The 16,168-nt window shown below is 49.8% G+C and overlaps 1 protein-coding gene across 4 annotated transcripts in view; it reads left to right on the forward strand.

Annotated features, from left to right (window-relative positions):
* ltk (leukocyte receptor tyrosine kinase) overlaps positions 1 to 8,880 on the forward strand; it is a 163,124-nt gene extending 154,244 nt beyond the window's left edge. For all 4 annotated transcript variants that reach the window (XM_078406216.1, XM_078406214.1, XM_078406217.1 and 1 more), the window contains 4 exons: positions 1,507 to 1,608; positions 3,890 to 4,024; positions 6,453 to 6,543; positions 8,092 to 8,880. In XM_078406216.1, coding sequence (XP_078262342.1) covers positions 1,507 to 1,608; positions 3,890 to 4,024; positions 6,453 to 6,543; positions 8,092 to 8,871 — 1,108 coding nt within the window. In that variant the 3' untranslated portion in view covers positions 8,872 to 8,880. The remainder of the gene's footprint in view (positions 1 to 1,506; positions 1,609 to 3,889; positions 4,025 to 6,452; positions 6,544 to 8,091) is intronic.
* The last annotated feature ends 7,288 nt before the right edge of the window (positions 8,881 to 16,168 follow it).

Below are 16,168 nucleotides of genomic sequence, written 5' to 3' on the forward strand. Positions count from 1 at the left end.
ATAATCTCTTTTTAGGGCACGGTAGCATTCCAATCTGCTTTTGGTTACTTTATTCCAATGTTCCAGATAGGTTTCTTTGCATTGTTAAATAATTTGGTTCACTCTAACTGGTGATTGGAAAGCAATGTTGATCTGAGACTGGTCAAGGTTTAGCTGAATAGGAGTAGTTAGTCTCAGTACCAACCGACACAGGGAGCTCTTTTCTGAATTCCCCTCTTGGGTTTGGAGGGCTTTGAACTGGAGGGTGTCTGGGGGACTAGATTTAAGGTGATTCCAAAAATGTTGTGCTCGTTTCTGGATATTTATTATCAGTGGGTATCTACCTAATTCCGCCCTACATGCGTTTGTTGGTGTTTTCCTTTGGATGCGGAGGATGTTCCGACAAAATTCCGCATGTAGGGCCTCTGTTGTGTGTGTTTTCCCATTTAGTATAGCTGTGGTGACTGAGCGGACCCCATACTTCACTAACATAAAGCGCAATGGGCTGAATTACACTGGCAAATATTTTAAGCCATATTTTAATTGGAATTTGGATGTTGTGGAATCGTCTTTTTATTGCATGCAGAGCTCTTTGAGCTTTCTCTTTTAGCGCATTCACTCTTTTAGTGCATCTCTGTAACCCCTTCCAGCCCAATAACCTTTTAATCACTGCACTCCTCCATTTCCCACCCTGACACTGTCCCTGACGTTAACCTCTCCACCATTATGTTAAGCACTGAAACCCTTCTTCAACCCACCCCACCTCTTTATTTGTCTTCCAATTTTTAAGACAGCCTTGAAAACCACCTCTTCGCCCCAGTATTTCATTACCTGTGCCAATGTTGGCCTGTAGGGTTCAAATCTTGTTTGAAAATGCGCCTGTGAAGTAAATCAGGGTGTATAGGAAGGGACTGCTGGTTTACATCGAAGATAAGACACAAAATGCTGGAGTAACTCAGCGGGACAGGCAGCATCTCGAGAGAGAAGGAATGGATGGCATTTCAGGTCAAGACACTTCTTCAGACTGAGTAGTGTAAGAAAATAACTGCAGAGTCTGGTACAAATCGAAGGTATTTATTCACAAAATGCTGGAGTAACTCAGCAGGTCAGGCAGCATCTCAGGAGAGAAGGAATGGGTGACGTTTCGGGTCGAGACCCTTCTTCAGACTGAGAGTCAGGGGAGAGGGAAACTAGAGATATGGAAGGAAAAGGTGTGTAAATGAAAGATCAAAGCAGACGGTGATCAAGGAAATGTAGAATGGCTCATTGTTGGCTGAGGGAAAGGTTACAACAGTAAAATTAATCAGGACAGTGAGACTAGTCAGGGAACCAGGGTGGGGGAGGGACGGAGGGAGAGGGTTACTTGATGTTAGAGAAATCAACATTCATACCGCTGAGTTGTTGTTTAATGTGCTCCAGAAAGGCTCGTGGTTATTTTTGTAGAAAGTGGTTCCTTCCCAAAGCTTGGCTTAATTCTCAGATGTAATTCTCATTGCCTGATCTTTATTTCACTGTGTGTCTTTCCAGGGCGAGTTACTACAGGAAAGGTGGGCGTGCCATGCTGCCGGTCAAGTGGATGCCTCCTGAGGCTTTCCTTGAAGGGATCTTTACTTCAAAGACAGACACGTGGTAATGCAGCAGATACTCGCAACACCACAGACACTCAAGGCAGTTTGTGCCTTGAAGTCAGCATCCAAGCTGCACTAGATAAACTAATGTATGTTCTCGCTTTAGAGTCTAGAGATTCAGAGTCCCTTCAACCCTACAAGTTCACACTGACCATCGATCACCTGTTCGCACTAGTTCAATGTCATCCCATTTTCACATCCACTCCTTACACACTAGGGACAATTAACCTATAAACCCGCACGTCCTTGGGATGTGAGAGGAAACTGGAGCACCGTTGGAAACCCATGTGGTCACTGGGAAAACGTGCAAACTCCACACAGACAGCACCCGAAGTCAGGATTGAACCCAAATCTCTGGTGCTGTGAGGCAGCAACTCTACCAGCTATGCGACTGTACCACCTTTGTGGGCATTTTGTACCTCTGTAGTTCTTGGATGCCTTCTAGCGAGTTATGCACACCTCTCTAGATATAATGAATTGTCTGCAGTAACTTAACATGATGCCTATAGCATGTCAACAGGCCTGTTTACTGCCCACCCCACTCTCTGAATGCAGTTTATCAAATGCAGAGTCCTAGTCATATAGCGCAGAAATAGGCCCCTTGGCCCAACTCCTCCACACTGACCACCTTTTATAGCTGATCAAGTCCCATTTGCTATGTACGACTCATATCCCTCCAAACCTTTCCTAAATCTATATACTAAAACTCTCGTTTGTTTGTTCCTGAACTACAGCCAAAACGGTACAAGATAGCACAACAATTATAGGCCCACCTTACTCATCGTTGTCCCTTTGGTGCTAATGGAAGAAGTTTCATTGAAATTGTTGTTATATTTTTTAAGTTATTCACATTTTAAAGCTTAAATCCATCTCCATGGGGGGGAGGGAGGAAGGGGAAGGAGGGAGGATAAGGGGGGTTGAGGAGGATGGAGTGGGAGGGAGCGGAAGGGAGGGAGTGAGGAGGGGAGGGGGAGGAGGGGAGGGGGAGGGGGAAGAGGGAGGGGAGGGGGAGGGGAAGGGGAGGGGGAGGGGGAGGGGGAGGGGGAGGGGGAGGGGGAGGGGAAGGGGGAGGGGAGGGGGAGGGGAGGGGGAAGGGAGGGGGAAGGGAGGGGGAGGGAGGGGGAGGGAGGGGAGGGGGAGGGGAGGGGGAGGGAGGGGGAGAGGGAAGAGGGAGAGGGTGCTGCACCAATGCAGGAGAGATTTGGGCCCAACGGGTCCACTTGGTCTAGTATCTATTAACATTGCCATTGCACTTGCCTCTGGGGGAACTGTGTACGGATACCCCCAGGTCTCCCTTCTCTACAAAGCTCTCTGAGGCCGTACCATTTACTGTGCAAGTCCTGTCCTAGTTTGACTTTCCAAAATGCAATACCTCAGATTTATCTGAAATAAACTCCATCTGCTATGCCTCGGCCCACTCGATCCTAAGCAACGGGCCACCCGTTCAATACCCACATCACTGATCTGAATTTTCTCCATTAACTTGACCCTCTTGCAGATTGGCAACCCTCCAACCTCCCCATGGCTTGTAGGCTTCAAACTGGAGGGACACTTAGGATGTCTCCACTGTCAACGAGGCTATCTCTAGGCAGAACCTCACTTAAACCCAAATTCTGCAAGGTTTAAGTTCCAAGTCCCTCTTCAAATTTTTGAGTAGACTACCCAGTAGACTGCATTCCAGTGCCGCACTGAGGAATGTTATAATATTGGATATGACGTATTTTGAATAAATGAATGTCCCCCCAAGTTTCCTCTAGAGTGCATTAAAGGATTCCGTGGGGAAATATGTGAAAGGAGGTAGTGTCCTGATCACAATGATTATCCCACCAACATTTCAGACAGATTTCATATCTTGCAATAGACTAAACTTGCAGATGACACTAAAATAGGTGGTATCATAGGCTGTGAAGATTATTCAGAATTATAGTGGGATTTGATCAGCTGGGTAAGTGGACTGAGGAATGGCAAATGGAGTTTAATGTTGGGAAGTCAAACCAGGGTAGGATGCTGCATGACTGAATAAAGGGAAATTTAAAAAAAAGAAATAAAAACTCCTCTAGACCCAGAAATCTGAAATAAAAACAGAAAACAGGTCATCTGTGGAACTTTGAACTGAAATGTTAATTTTGTTCCTCCTGGGCCATTCTGACCAGCCAAGTATTTCCAGCATTTTATTTCATATTTGGCAATGTCACTGCTTTACATTCACATAGATTGGTTGTAAAACACATTGAATCATTTTAAATTGATAAGTTCTTTCTTTTTTATAAATGTCCGTGCAGGTCATTCGGAGTGTTGCTATGGGAGATTCTGTCACTTGGATACATGCCTTATCCCTGCAAGAGCAATCAGGAGGTTTTGGAATTTGTGACAAGTGGCGGAAGAATGGACCCTCCTAAGAACTGTCCAGGACCTGTGTAAGTAATCTTGGAGAAGCACGTGATGACATATTGGTACGCTTTCTAGCATCAAGTGGGTGTCAGAGTGACGCATTTGGTAGAGTTACTGCCTCACAAAGCCAGAGATCCTGGGTTCAATTCTGATATTGGGTGCTCCCGGTATTGGGAGAACCTGATCTCCCGGTGGATGAGCGCTTCGACTCCCCCTCCCACTCCCAGTCTGACCTTTCTGTCATGGGCCTCCTCCAGTGCCATAGTGAGGCCCACCAGAAATTGGAGGAACAGCACCTCAAATTTCGCTTGGGCAGCTTGGGACTTGTCCAACTTTAGATAGTTCCTCTGTCCCTCTATTCCCCTCCCCCTTCCCAGTTTTCCCTCTATCTTCCTGTCTTCACCTTTATGCTTCCTTTGTCCCGCCCCCCTGACATCAGTCTGAAGAAGGGTCTCGACCCAAAACGTCACCCATTCCTTCTCTCCTGAGATGCTGCCTGACCTGCTGAGTTACTCCAGCATTTTGTGAATAAATACCTTCGATTTGTACCAGCATCTACAGTTATTTTCTTACACTGATATTGGGTGCTGTCTGTATGGAATTTGTATGTTCTCCCTGTGACTGCCTGGGTTTCCTTCAGGTGATACTGTTTCCTCCCACATCCAGAAACGCAAGGGTTTGTAGGTTCATCGGCCTCTATAAAATTGCCTCTAATGTGTAGGGAGAGGATGAGAAAGTGGGATCATGTAGAACTAGTGTGCACGGATGATCGATGGTCGGCAGGGACTCTGGGCTGCAGAGCCTGTTTCTGCGCTGTATCTAAATACAGTAACATTAAACAACAGTAATTAAGAAAATGTTCTTGAAATAAAAATTGGAGTGAATTGGAGTGAAAAATTGCAGGTAATATGGCCTCATCTAGGATTAATCCGACCATTAAAAATTGCATGGATAACATATGATGTGTTATATTGCTGAATAAAGATTATTGTTTAATACAATCATTAATGATTATGAATCAATGTGAATGCAAGTGTGAGGAAATTGCATTTACATAGCAAATTTCACACCCTCAGTGTTTTGCAGCTGTGAAAGTGTATTAAAGTTGTTGTTATATTGTAAGAAGCAGGGCACATTCATGCCTTTTCCCTCAATCATCGAGATCATGGCATATCTTTTACTTCAAATAAATGTTCTCACACGATCCCCATTTCCTTTCATTCTCTTAATATCCTTGCATCTATCCGTCAATGTTTTGAATGAGTTCAGTGAATGAATCTTCGCAGCCCTCTGGGAATGTGAATTCCAAATATTCACCACGTTCAATGTGAAGATATTTCTCCTCGTCTCAGTTTTCCCTGAAACCATGACACTCCCCCTCCTCGCACCACTTCCCTGTGGTCCTAGGTTCTCCTGCCAAGGGAACCATTCTCCCTGCACCCAGTCTGTTGAGGCCTGTAAGAATTTTGTAAGTTTCACTTCTTTTTGTTAACTTGAAAGAGCACGTGGCAAGTTTACTCAACTTCTCCTGGTGTGGAGACCCTCACCATCCTTGGAAGTAGTTTGATGGATCATTGCGTGGCCCCGGCAGCAGATATACTTTTTTAGATGAGGAGACCAGGACGGTGCACAATACTGTAGATGTGGTCTCCCAAGACCCAATGTAATTATAGTACCACATCTTTACTCCTGTATTCAACAGAAAGTACACTTGCAAAGTACTTAAAGTGTAAGAAAATAACTGCAGATGCTGGTATGTAGGTTAATTGGCTGGGTAAATGTAAAAATTGTCCCTAGTGGATGTAGGATAGTGTTAATGTGCGGGGATCGCTGGGCGGCACGGACTTGGTGGGCCGAAAAGGCCTGTTTCCGGCTGTATATATATATGATATGATATGATAAGGGTCTCGACCCAAAAAGTCACCCATTCCTTCTCTCCTGAGATGCTGCCTGACCTGCTGAGTTACTCCAGCATTTTATGAAATAAATACCTTGCAAAGTACTTAATTGGCTGTATTAGCTGTAAAGCACTCTGAGTTGCCCTGACATTGTGAAAAGTACTGTTAAAAACTGTCTGTTTTACACGGAAGCAAAAAAAGTCATGGAGGAACATTAGTTTTTTTTAATAATATATTTTTTAAATTATTAAAAATGAGATGCTCAATGGGTCAGGCAGCTTCTGTGAAGGTAATGGACAGAAGGTATCTTAGGTCAGGACCCTTCTTCAGAGTGATGGAGTAGAGGGGAAATAGATGGTAGAAAGATGTGAGGGGAAAGGGTGGGGCAAGAACTGTCGAGAGATAGATGGATCCAGGTGAGGAGGTCAGTTACTCGAGCACTGTGTTTTTTGCTCATGATTCCAGACCTGCTGTATCTTGTCTCTTCCTTCAGCAGGATTTTGTTAAAAATATAGTACAGGCTGGGTGAACTTATCTGTTTTTAACCTTCCTTCAGATACCGTATCATGACCCAATGCTGGCAGCATACTCCTGAACACCGGCCTGATTTCTCCACGATTTTGGAAAGAATTAACTACTGCACTCAGGTAAGGAGCCGTGTATGTATTCAGCTGCGACTGCAGAATAAGCATTGATGGGAGAAGGCAGCCGTGTCGAAAATGACTGCTGTGCATTACAACAAGAACCACACTGACAAAGCCCTCCGCTGGTCACCAGTTATGGATTACAGTTAACTTAGTTTAGTTTAGTTTAAACAGGCCCTTCGGCCCACCAAGTCCGCGCCAACAAGCGATCCACGCATACTAACACTGTCCTACACACACGAGGGACAATTTACAATTATTCCAAGCCAATCAACCTACAAACCTGTACATCTTTGGAGTGTGGGAGGAAACCGAAGCACCCCTGAGAAAACCCACAAAGGTCATGGGGAGAACGTACGAACTCCGTACAGGCAGCACCCAGAGTCAGGATCGAACCCAGGTGTCTGTAAGGCAGCAACTCTACCGCTGTCTTCCAAATCTTGTTATTATACATGCCTCAACTACTTCCTCCGATAGCTTGCTCCATATACCCACCGCCCTCTGGTGTGGAATAACTATTCAAGTACCTATTAAACCTTTCCCCTCTCACCTTGGATGAATGCAGAATGGGAGTGGGTTGTAGACCTAGAGTAGATTGCAAAGATAGGATGAGCTAGTGCCATGGAGTGGTTTGAATATGATTATAATTATAAATTCAAAGCAAATGTTGCTGTGGGAAACAATGAAGTCAAACAGTGCTGAACTTTGAATGAACCTCTCGAAGGAGGATGGAAAAAAATTTTTTTGCAACTTCACAGTATTTCATAGTTGTGGTTATGCAGAAAAAGCGGGTCCAATTTATGAAGTGTTACTAACAACAATAGGCTCGCATAGAAAATCATGGAACTTTATGTGTGATTAGTGCCGGCTAAAGATACTAGGAGGAGTACCTTCTCTGCTCTGAAATGGTGCCTGTGTGATACTTTACATTGAGGCCCAGACAAGATTTCTTCTGGAAAGTGGGGGTGGGTATAGATATGTATAGAAGAGGGAAGGATGGCTATTGAAAGAGATATTGAGAAGTGGTGTATCTGTGGAATTCTTTGCCACAGAAGGCTGTGGAGCCCAAGTCAGTGGATATTTGTACAGTAGATATAGACAGATTCTTGATTGGTATGGGTGTCAGAGGTTATGGGGAGAAGGCAGGAGAATGGGGTTAGGAGGGAGAGATAGATCAGCCATGATTGAATGGCAGAGTAGACTTGATGGGACAAAAAGGCCTAATTCTGCTCCAATCACTTATGACAATCAGAATCAGAATCAGAATCAGAATAGCCTTTATTGCCATCCAAAAAAACGTCTTTTGGACGAAATTCCATTACCCACAGTCCAACAATAAGAGCAATAAAAATAATTAATAACACACACAATCACAAACCAACACAAAACAAAAAAAAAGAAACATCCATCACAGTGAGTCTCCTCCAGTCACCTCCTCACTGTGATGGAAGGCCAGAATGTATTTTCTCTTCCCCTGCCGCCTTCTCCCGCGGTCAGGCTGTTGAAGTTACCACCTTATGAGTTGTGTTGCGTTTTGTGTGTTGTCTTCAGGATCCAGACATTGTGAACACACTCCTCCCTGTTGAATATGGCCCCTGCTCTGAAGAAGAAGGGAGTACAGTGATGAGGCCTGACAGCCCCAACAGCCTGACACCCCTGAGGGTCAACCCAAGTCTTGCCCCTCAAATGGCCGAGTTCCTGCACGCCGGGCCAAAGCTGCAACGTCCTCAGGAGCTGTCGAAGAGAGACAGCTTCGGTGGCAACGTGGAGACGGGCGCATTCGGCCACCGCTGGCTCTGCCAAGATGCCGAGGCCAGTCCCCGTCCCGAGGTTAAGCTCCAGAGGCTGCCCAACCACTCCAAAACCCTGTGGAACCCCACTTACGGCTCCTGGATCTCTGAGGGCTTCGGCAGGCCGGCGGCAGCAATGGCGGCAACGACGACGACGGGTGTGGCCGCAATGGCGTCCGAAAGGGAGGGCAAGGTCGCGGCCTCCCCCGAACACGAGGACCTGGGCCTTGACTGCAGCGGCAGCTCCCCGCCCAGCTCGCCGGAGTCGCCCTCCCCCATCGCTCTGGAGAGAGGAGGGTTGGCGCTGGCCCAACTGCAGAACTTCCCCTGTGGGAACATTAACTATGCTTACGACGGTCTGGGCTACGACGCCGAAGGGGAGCAGCCCTCATCTACGAACGCGAGTGACGAGGAAGGTCCCGGGCAGAAGGCCCTGCCTCTCAATAAAGAAATGCACGGCCTCGGCAGCCCAGAGAAGGTGACAAGAGACCGCGACTCAGGTCTTTCACTGTCTGAAGACCTCAGCATTACCCCTGTGTAAAATAAAAAACACCGAAGGCAGCAACGTTGCACGGACTGACCAAGTTCAGTCAGACCGAACTTGAGCAGCGTACCACAGTGCCCTTCATAATGTTTGGGACAAAGATCCATCATTTATTTATTTGCCTCTGTACTCCATAATTTGAGATTTGTAATAGAAAAAAATCACATGTGGTTAAAGTGCACATTGTCAGATTTTAATACAGGCCATTTTTATACATTTCACCATGTGGAAATTACAGCAGTGTTTATACATAGTCCCCCCATTTCAGAGCACCATAATGTTTGGGACACAGCAATGTCATGTAAATGAAAGTAGTCATGTTTAGTATTTTGTTGCATATCCTTTGCATGCAATGACTGCTTGAAGTCTGGACATCACCAGATGCTGGGTGTCTTCTCTGGTGATGCTCTGTCAGGCCTGTATTGCAGCCATCTTTAGCTTATGCTTGTTTTGGGGGCTAGTCCCCTTCAGTTTTCTCTTCAACGTATAAAAGGCATGCTCAAATGGATTCAGATCGGGTGATTGACTTGGCCACTCAAGAATTGACCATTTTTTTAGCTTTGAAAAACTCCTTTGTTGCTTTAGCAGTATGTTTAGGATCATTGTCTTGCTGTACAATGAACCGCCGGCCAATGAGTTTTGAGGCATTTGTTTGAACTTGAGCAGATAGGATGTGTCTATACACTTCAGAATTCATTATGCTACTACCATCAGCAGTTGTATCATCAATGAAGATAAGTGAGCCAGTACCTTCAGCAGCCATACATGCCCAGACCATAACACCCCCACCACAGTGTTTCACAGATGAGGTGGTATGCTTTGGATCTTGGGCAGTTCCTGCTCTCCTCCATATTTTGCTCTTACTCTGATATAAGTTAATCTTCATCTCATCTGTCCACAAGACCTTTTTCCAGAACTGTGGTTGCTTTTTAAGTACCTCTTGGCAAACTGTAACCCGGCCATCCTATTTTTGCAGTGTAGCCTCGGTATTTCTGTGAAGTCTTCTGTGGACAGTGGTCATTGACAAATCCACATCTGACTCCTGAAGAGTGTTTCTGATCTTTCAGACAAGTGTTTGGGGATTTTTCTTTATTATAGAGAGAATTCTTCTGTCATCAGATGTGGAGGTCTTCCTTGGCCTGCCAGTCCCTTTGCAATTAGTAAGCTCACCAGTGCTCTCTTTCTTCTTAATGATGTTCCAAACAGTTGATTTCGGTGAGCCTAAAGTTTGGCTGATTTCTCTAACAGTTTTATTCTTGTTTCTCAGTCTCATAATGGCTTCTTTGACTTTAATTGGCACAACTTTGGTCCTCATGTTGATAAACAGCAATAAAAGTTTCCAAAGGTGATGGAAAGACTGGAGGAAAGACGAGGTGCTGAGAGCTCTCTTATACCTGCATTAAGGAGGCATTTAAACACACCTGAACAATTACAAACACCTGTGAAGCCATGTGTCCCAAACATTATGGTGCCCTGAAATGAGGGGACTATGTATAAACACAGCTGCACATGGTGAAACCAAAATGTATAAAAATACTCTTTTGTGGCGGATCAGGCCACTCCTTGGGTCAGCCCCCTCGTTACGTGACGGACAGGCGAAAGGGGTTAAAAGCCAGGCCAAGGGAAGGCGTATCTTATCCCTAGGAGAACTACGCTGTGGGCAGGAGCTCACAGCCTAATAAAAGAATCTAACTAAACACTGCCTGGCGTCTTGCCTTTTCTCTGGCCTCCGCCAGGCCACTACATTGGTGACCTCGACGGACATCACACGTAGTGATGTCAAACGATAATGTGCAACCCGGTCCTGCCGCCCTCGGTCCTGCCGACCTCGAGGCCGCCTCCCTCAAACTCCCGACCCTGTGGACCGAAGAGCCTGAGGTCTGGTTTCAGCAGGCAGAGGCACAGTTTGCTGTGCGAGGGGTAACCGTCGACTTGACGAAGTACTTTTATGTCGTCGGCGCCCTGGACCAGGCGACAGCAAGGCGAGTAAAGCCTTACCTTAATGACCCCCCCGCGGATGACAAATATAAGGGCCTTAAAGAACTCCTTATCAGGAGGTTCGGCCTCAGCGACGCCGAGAGGGCAACTCGCGTTATGAGCCAGGGGGGGCTCGGGGACCGACGGCCGTCGGCCCTTCTGGAGGACATGCTCGCCCTTATGGGCGACCACCCGCCCTGTTTCTTATTCAAGCAGGCCTACCTGCGGCAGCTCCCGGTCGACCTCCGTTCTCAGCTCGCTGAGGACCCCTTCACCGACACGCAGCGGCTGGGCGAGCGCGCTGATCAAATCTGGATGTCCCGTCGGGAGGACCTGGCAGCCCTAGCCGTCTTTTCCGCGGCGTCGGAAGGCCAACAGCAAGCTGGGGCCGCCGTCGACCCCGTTTCAGGGCGACCCCCGCGGCGAAATCCGGCCGCCATCGGGCACCCCGGTGCCGGCACGTCCTTCTCGCACGGCCCGCCGACAGTTCAGCCAGACGCCACCAGAGGTCGCTGGTGGTCGGCCCAAGCAGCACCACCTCCAATACCGCTGGAGACCACCGGAGGTCGCTGGTGGGCATCCCAGTCTGCACCACCACCGGACACCAGCAAAGGCTGGTGCTATTATCACCGTCGTTGGGGACCGAACGCCAAGCAATGTCGCCTACCCTGTGCCTTTCCGGGAAACGCAAGGGCCGGCCGTCAGTGATCCCTTCGGCGGCCGGCCAGATCCATCGTGTGTTCGCCCGGGATCGCCGCACCGGGGGTCGGTTCCTCGTCGACACTGGAGCAGAGGTGAGCGTCCTACCTCCTTCCACCGCCGATATCCATACGGGCAAACGCGGCCCCCTCCTCACTGCGGTGAACGGTAGCCCCATCAACACTTACGGGGTCTGCCAGCTCGCCCTTAACTTCGGCGACAGCTGGTTCACGTGGCGGTTCATCATTGCCGATGTTTCCCAGCCGCTGCTGGGCGCCGACTTCCTGCGGGCGCATTCCATGCTCGTGGATGTCAGGCGGCAGCGCCTGGTGCACTCCAGCACGCTGAGGCTGGTCTCCCCCAACGTCGAACACCTGTCGTCCGTGGATGCGACGTACGCGCGCATCCTGGCGGACTTCCCGGACATTGTGGAAACCCACTTCTCCTCCTCCGCTCTCAAGCACGGGGTGCAACATCACATCCCCACCACCGGCCCACCCGTGCACGCCCGAGCGCGGCGTCTCGCTCCAGACAAGCTCCGTCTAGCTCGAGAGGAGTTTCGTCAGATGGAGTCAATGGGCATCGTGCGCCCTTCCGATAGCCCGTGGGCGTCACCACTCCACTTGGTCCCCAAGGCGGACGGGGGTTGGCGACCGTGCGGGGACTATCGGCGCTTAAATGACGCGACCGTTCCCGACAGGTACCCGGTTCCGCACATCCAGGACTTTAATGCCCACCTGGCCGGAGCATCCGTGTTCTCCAAGGTGGACCTTGTGCGCGGATATAATCAAATCCCGGTCCACCCCGATGACATCCCCAAGACTGCCATCATCACCCCGTTCGGCCTATTCGAGTTCCTACGGATGCCGTTCGGGTTGAAGAACGCCGCACAGGCCTTCCAACGGCTTATGGACTGTGTGTGCCGTGGCCTGGAATTCGTCTTTGTGTACTTGGACGACGTACTCGTGGCCAGCCGCTCGAAGCAGGAGCACTGCACCCACCTCCGCCAGCTGTGTAAACGCCTCAGCGAGTACGGGTTGTCAATCAATACTTCCAAGTGCCGTTTTGGGGTGACGGCCATCGATTTCCTCGGCCATCGGGTGACCCCACAAGGGGTGGTACCTCTTCCGGACAGGGTCGAAGCTGTCCGCCGTTTCCCCCGACCGACCACTGTCAAGGGCCTGCAGGAATTCGTTGGGATGGTCTCGTTCTATCACCGCTTCCTGCCGTCGGTGGCCAGAACTATGCGCCCACTCTTCCACCTCATGGCTGGTCGCCGCAAGGAGGTCGAGTGGGACGACGAAGCAGGAGCGGCCTTTGAGCAGGCTAAGGAGGCCCTGGCCAGGGCCACGATGCTCGTCCATCCTAAGGAGGATGCCCCAACCGCCCTGACCGTGGACGCTTCTGAGGTGGCGGTCGGTGCGGTGCTAGAGCAGCACATCGACGGGTGTTGACGGCCACTCGCCTTCTTTAGCAGGCACCTGAGCGGGGCCCAACGGCATTACAGCGCGTTCGACCGGGAGCTCCTCGCCCTCTACCTCGCGGTACGCCACTTTCGGTACTTCCTAGAGGGGAGACCCTTCACCGCGTTCACAGACCACAAGCCACTCACCTTTGCGTTCGCCAAGGTTTCGGATCCGTGGTCTGCGCGGCAACAGAGACAATTGGCTTATGTGTCGGAATACACCACCTCAATTCGGTTCGTGGAGGGAAAAAACAACAGGGTGGCCGACGCCCTGTCTAGACCCGCGATCCACGCCGTCCTACAAATGGCCGGGGGGATCGACTATTCCGCCCTAGCAGCCGCACAGCTGGGGGACGAGGAGATGGCCGCCTATCGTACAGCCGTGTCCGGCCTGCAGCTGGAGGACATTGTCTGTGGCCCCGGGGATACAACACTGTTGTGCGACACCTCCACTGGCCTGCCTCGGCCCATCGTCCCTGTCGTCTGGCGTCGCAGGGTATTCGAGGTGCTCCACGGGCTGTCTCACCCCTCCATTCGGGCGACGGTGGCCCTTGTATCCTCCCGTTTCATGTGGCACGGGCTGCGTAAGCAGGTCGCACACTGGGCACGCACCTGCATCCCGTGCCAAACTTCAAAAATCCAGCGACACGTGCGTGCGCCTCTGCAAGAGTTTCGTGTCCCTCGGCAGCGCTTCGACCACATTCATGTGGACATCGTGGGGCCGCTGCCGCCGTCCCGGGGCATGACCTACCTCTTCACTGTGGTAGATCGCTTCACGCGGTGGCCGGAGGCCATTCCGCTGTCAGACACCTCGACGGCCACCTGCGCGCGGGCCTTGGCGGCGCACTGGATCGCCCGGTTCGGGGTGCCACTGGACATTACATCCGACCGGGGGCCACAGTTCACTTCGGAACTGTGGTCGGCCATGGCAAGACTCTTGGGTGTCAGCCTACACCACACTACGGCGTACCATCCACAGTCGAACGGGTTGGTGGAACGTTTTCACCGCCAGCTGAAAGCTGCCCTGAAGGCTCGGCTCACGGGCCCAGACTGGGTGGACGCCCTGCCGTGGGTTTTGCTGGGGATCCGCACCGCACCCAAGGAGGACTTGGCCTCCTCCTCCGCCGAGTTGGTGTACGGGGCCCCCTTCACGGTTCCCGGGGAGTTCATCCCACCAGCGCAGGGTCGAGTGGAGCAGCCTTCTGACGCCCTGCAACGTCTTCGGCAGACGGTGGGCAGGCTGGCACCTGTGCCCACGTCACGTCATGGGACATTCCAGCCACACGTCCCTGCCGCTCTGGAGGACTGCCAGTTTGTGTTCCTGCACAGGGACGCACACCGATCACTTCTCCAGCGGCCGTACGAGGGCCCCTTCCGGGTCCTGCAACACGGCTCGGCCACATTCGTTCTGGACATGGGGGGTCGCAGAGAGACTGTTTCGGTCGCACGGCTGAAGCCGGCACACGTGGACATTGATCGGCCGGTGCCGGTTGCACAGCCCCGCCCGCGCGGTTGCCCCCCGTCCAAGCTACCCCCTCCAGTGTCTGCTACGACCCCTCCACCTGTCGGTCAGTCGCCGGTCCCTGCGCCGGTCATGGTGCGCACCCGGGCTGGTCGCCTCGTGCGCCCTCCTGTCCGTTTTGTACCTCCGGTTCTTGGGGGGGGTCCTGTGGCGGATCAGGCCACTCCTTGGGTCAGCCCCCTCGTTACGTGACGGACAGGCGAAAGGGGTTAAAAGCCAGACCAAGGGAAGGCGTATCTTATCCCTAGGAGAACTACGCTGTGGGCAGGAGCTCACAGCCTAATAAAAGAATCTAACTAAACACTGCCTGGCGTCTTGCCTTTTCTCTGGCCTCCGCCAGGCCACTACACTTTAATAAAATCTGACAATGTGCACTTTAAACACACGTGATTCTTTCTATTACAAATCTCAAATTGTGGAGTACAGAGACAAATTAATAAATGATGGGTCTTTGTCCCAAACATTGTGGAGGGCACTGCATACAATTTCCATCGGTCACTGTGTCCAGATTTAATGTAGCTGCATTTTCAGGTCTGTAAATCCTTACAGGGCTCAAGGTAGGCTGGAAGCTATCATTTAGACCCCAGTCGGAAAAGTACCACCCGTTATATCTTTGTTTTGCTGCCTGTAACATTTATGGAACTTGAAATAGTCGCTTGTTGGCGCTTCTGAGTTTTATTACCCCCCCTCTTGCAAGCCTCCTCGATGTACGTGACATAATCGTTTAACGGGCAAATCTGCCCAGTGAAGTAACCTCACCCAATCGAGGGGAGCAGTTCGAGTCCCTGCTGAGATTCAGAATGACAATCTCAGCGATCAGAAACTTGCAACAATCACCCCAGAGAGGGGACAAGAACTGGGGATTTAACTCCTAAAGGCCACATGTTTGGGAGAAACCTAATGAGTTAGCACTACAGACTGGAGCTATCTAATCCAATTCTCTTCCCAACTGCAAAGACCTGTTTTACATTAGTATTCTCAAAATCGATGTGAGGTGCATGTCTCTGGATTTTGCGTTTAGAAAACGTTAGAGGACCATTGGCTCCCTGCAATAGACACTCATAATAATAACCAAGATAACTCTTGATAAAAGCACTTATGAACACTGGTGTTCAACAAGGAGGAAATGTTAAGATAATCGAGTGAGGAACAGAAACTAATGCTGGAGCATGCTTATTGTTCCCTCAAGACGTTGAGCCTTGTTTTGAATAGTTTCTAACGTCTAATAGAAGACTCCCTTTATCTTGAAATGGGATAATGAACCTATGGGAAATATTTGACTCAGCATCAGAAGCTTTGTAAACGAGGGCTTGTTTCATTATCCTTTGGCATAAGTCCCAGTAATAGGTCAATCACCTGGTAACTGAGGCAGTCCAAACTATCGCTAAAGGAGCAAATACTAATCCCTTCTAATCCAGTGCTCCAGGTGGGATTATGATGGCTGCCACTGAGGTGTCTTGCAGTACAAAGAAGTTAGACTCTTTGCAAATAATCTCGATACAAAGCATTCGAATGGATCATCTAATATTTCCTTTCTCTAACACCTTCACACATCATCTTGAAGGATCGTGGTCACTTGAACAAAAGCGTTCTTCATTTATTAACAGTACGTCAATAGTTTGTATGTTGCC

Source organism: Rhinoraja longicauda, chromosome 10, assembly GCF_053455715.1.
Source record: "Rhinoraja longicauda isolate Sanriku21f chromosome 10, sRhiLon1.1, whole genome shotgun sequence".
Taxonomy (NCBI): domain Eukaryota; kingdom Metazoa; phylum Chordata; class Chondrichthyes; order Rajiformes; family Arhynchobatidae; genus Rhinoraja; species Rhinoraja longicauda.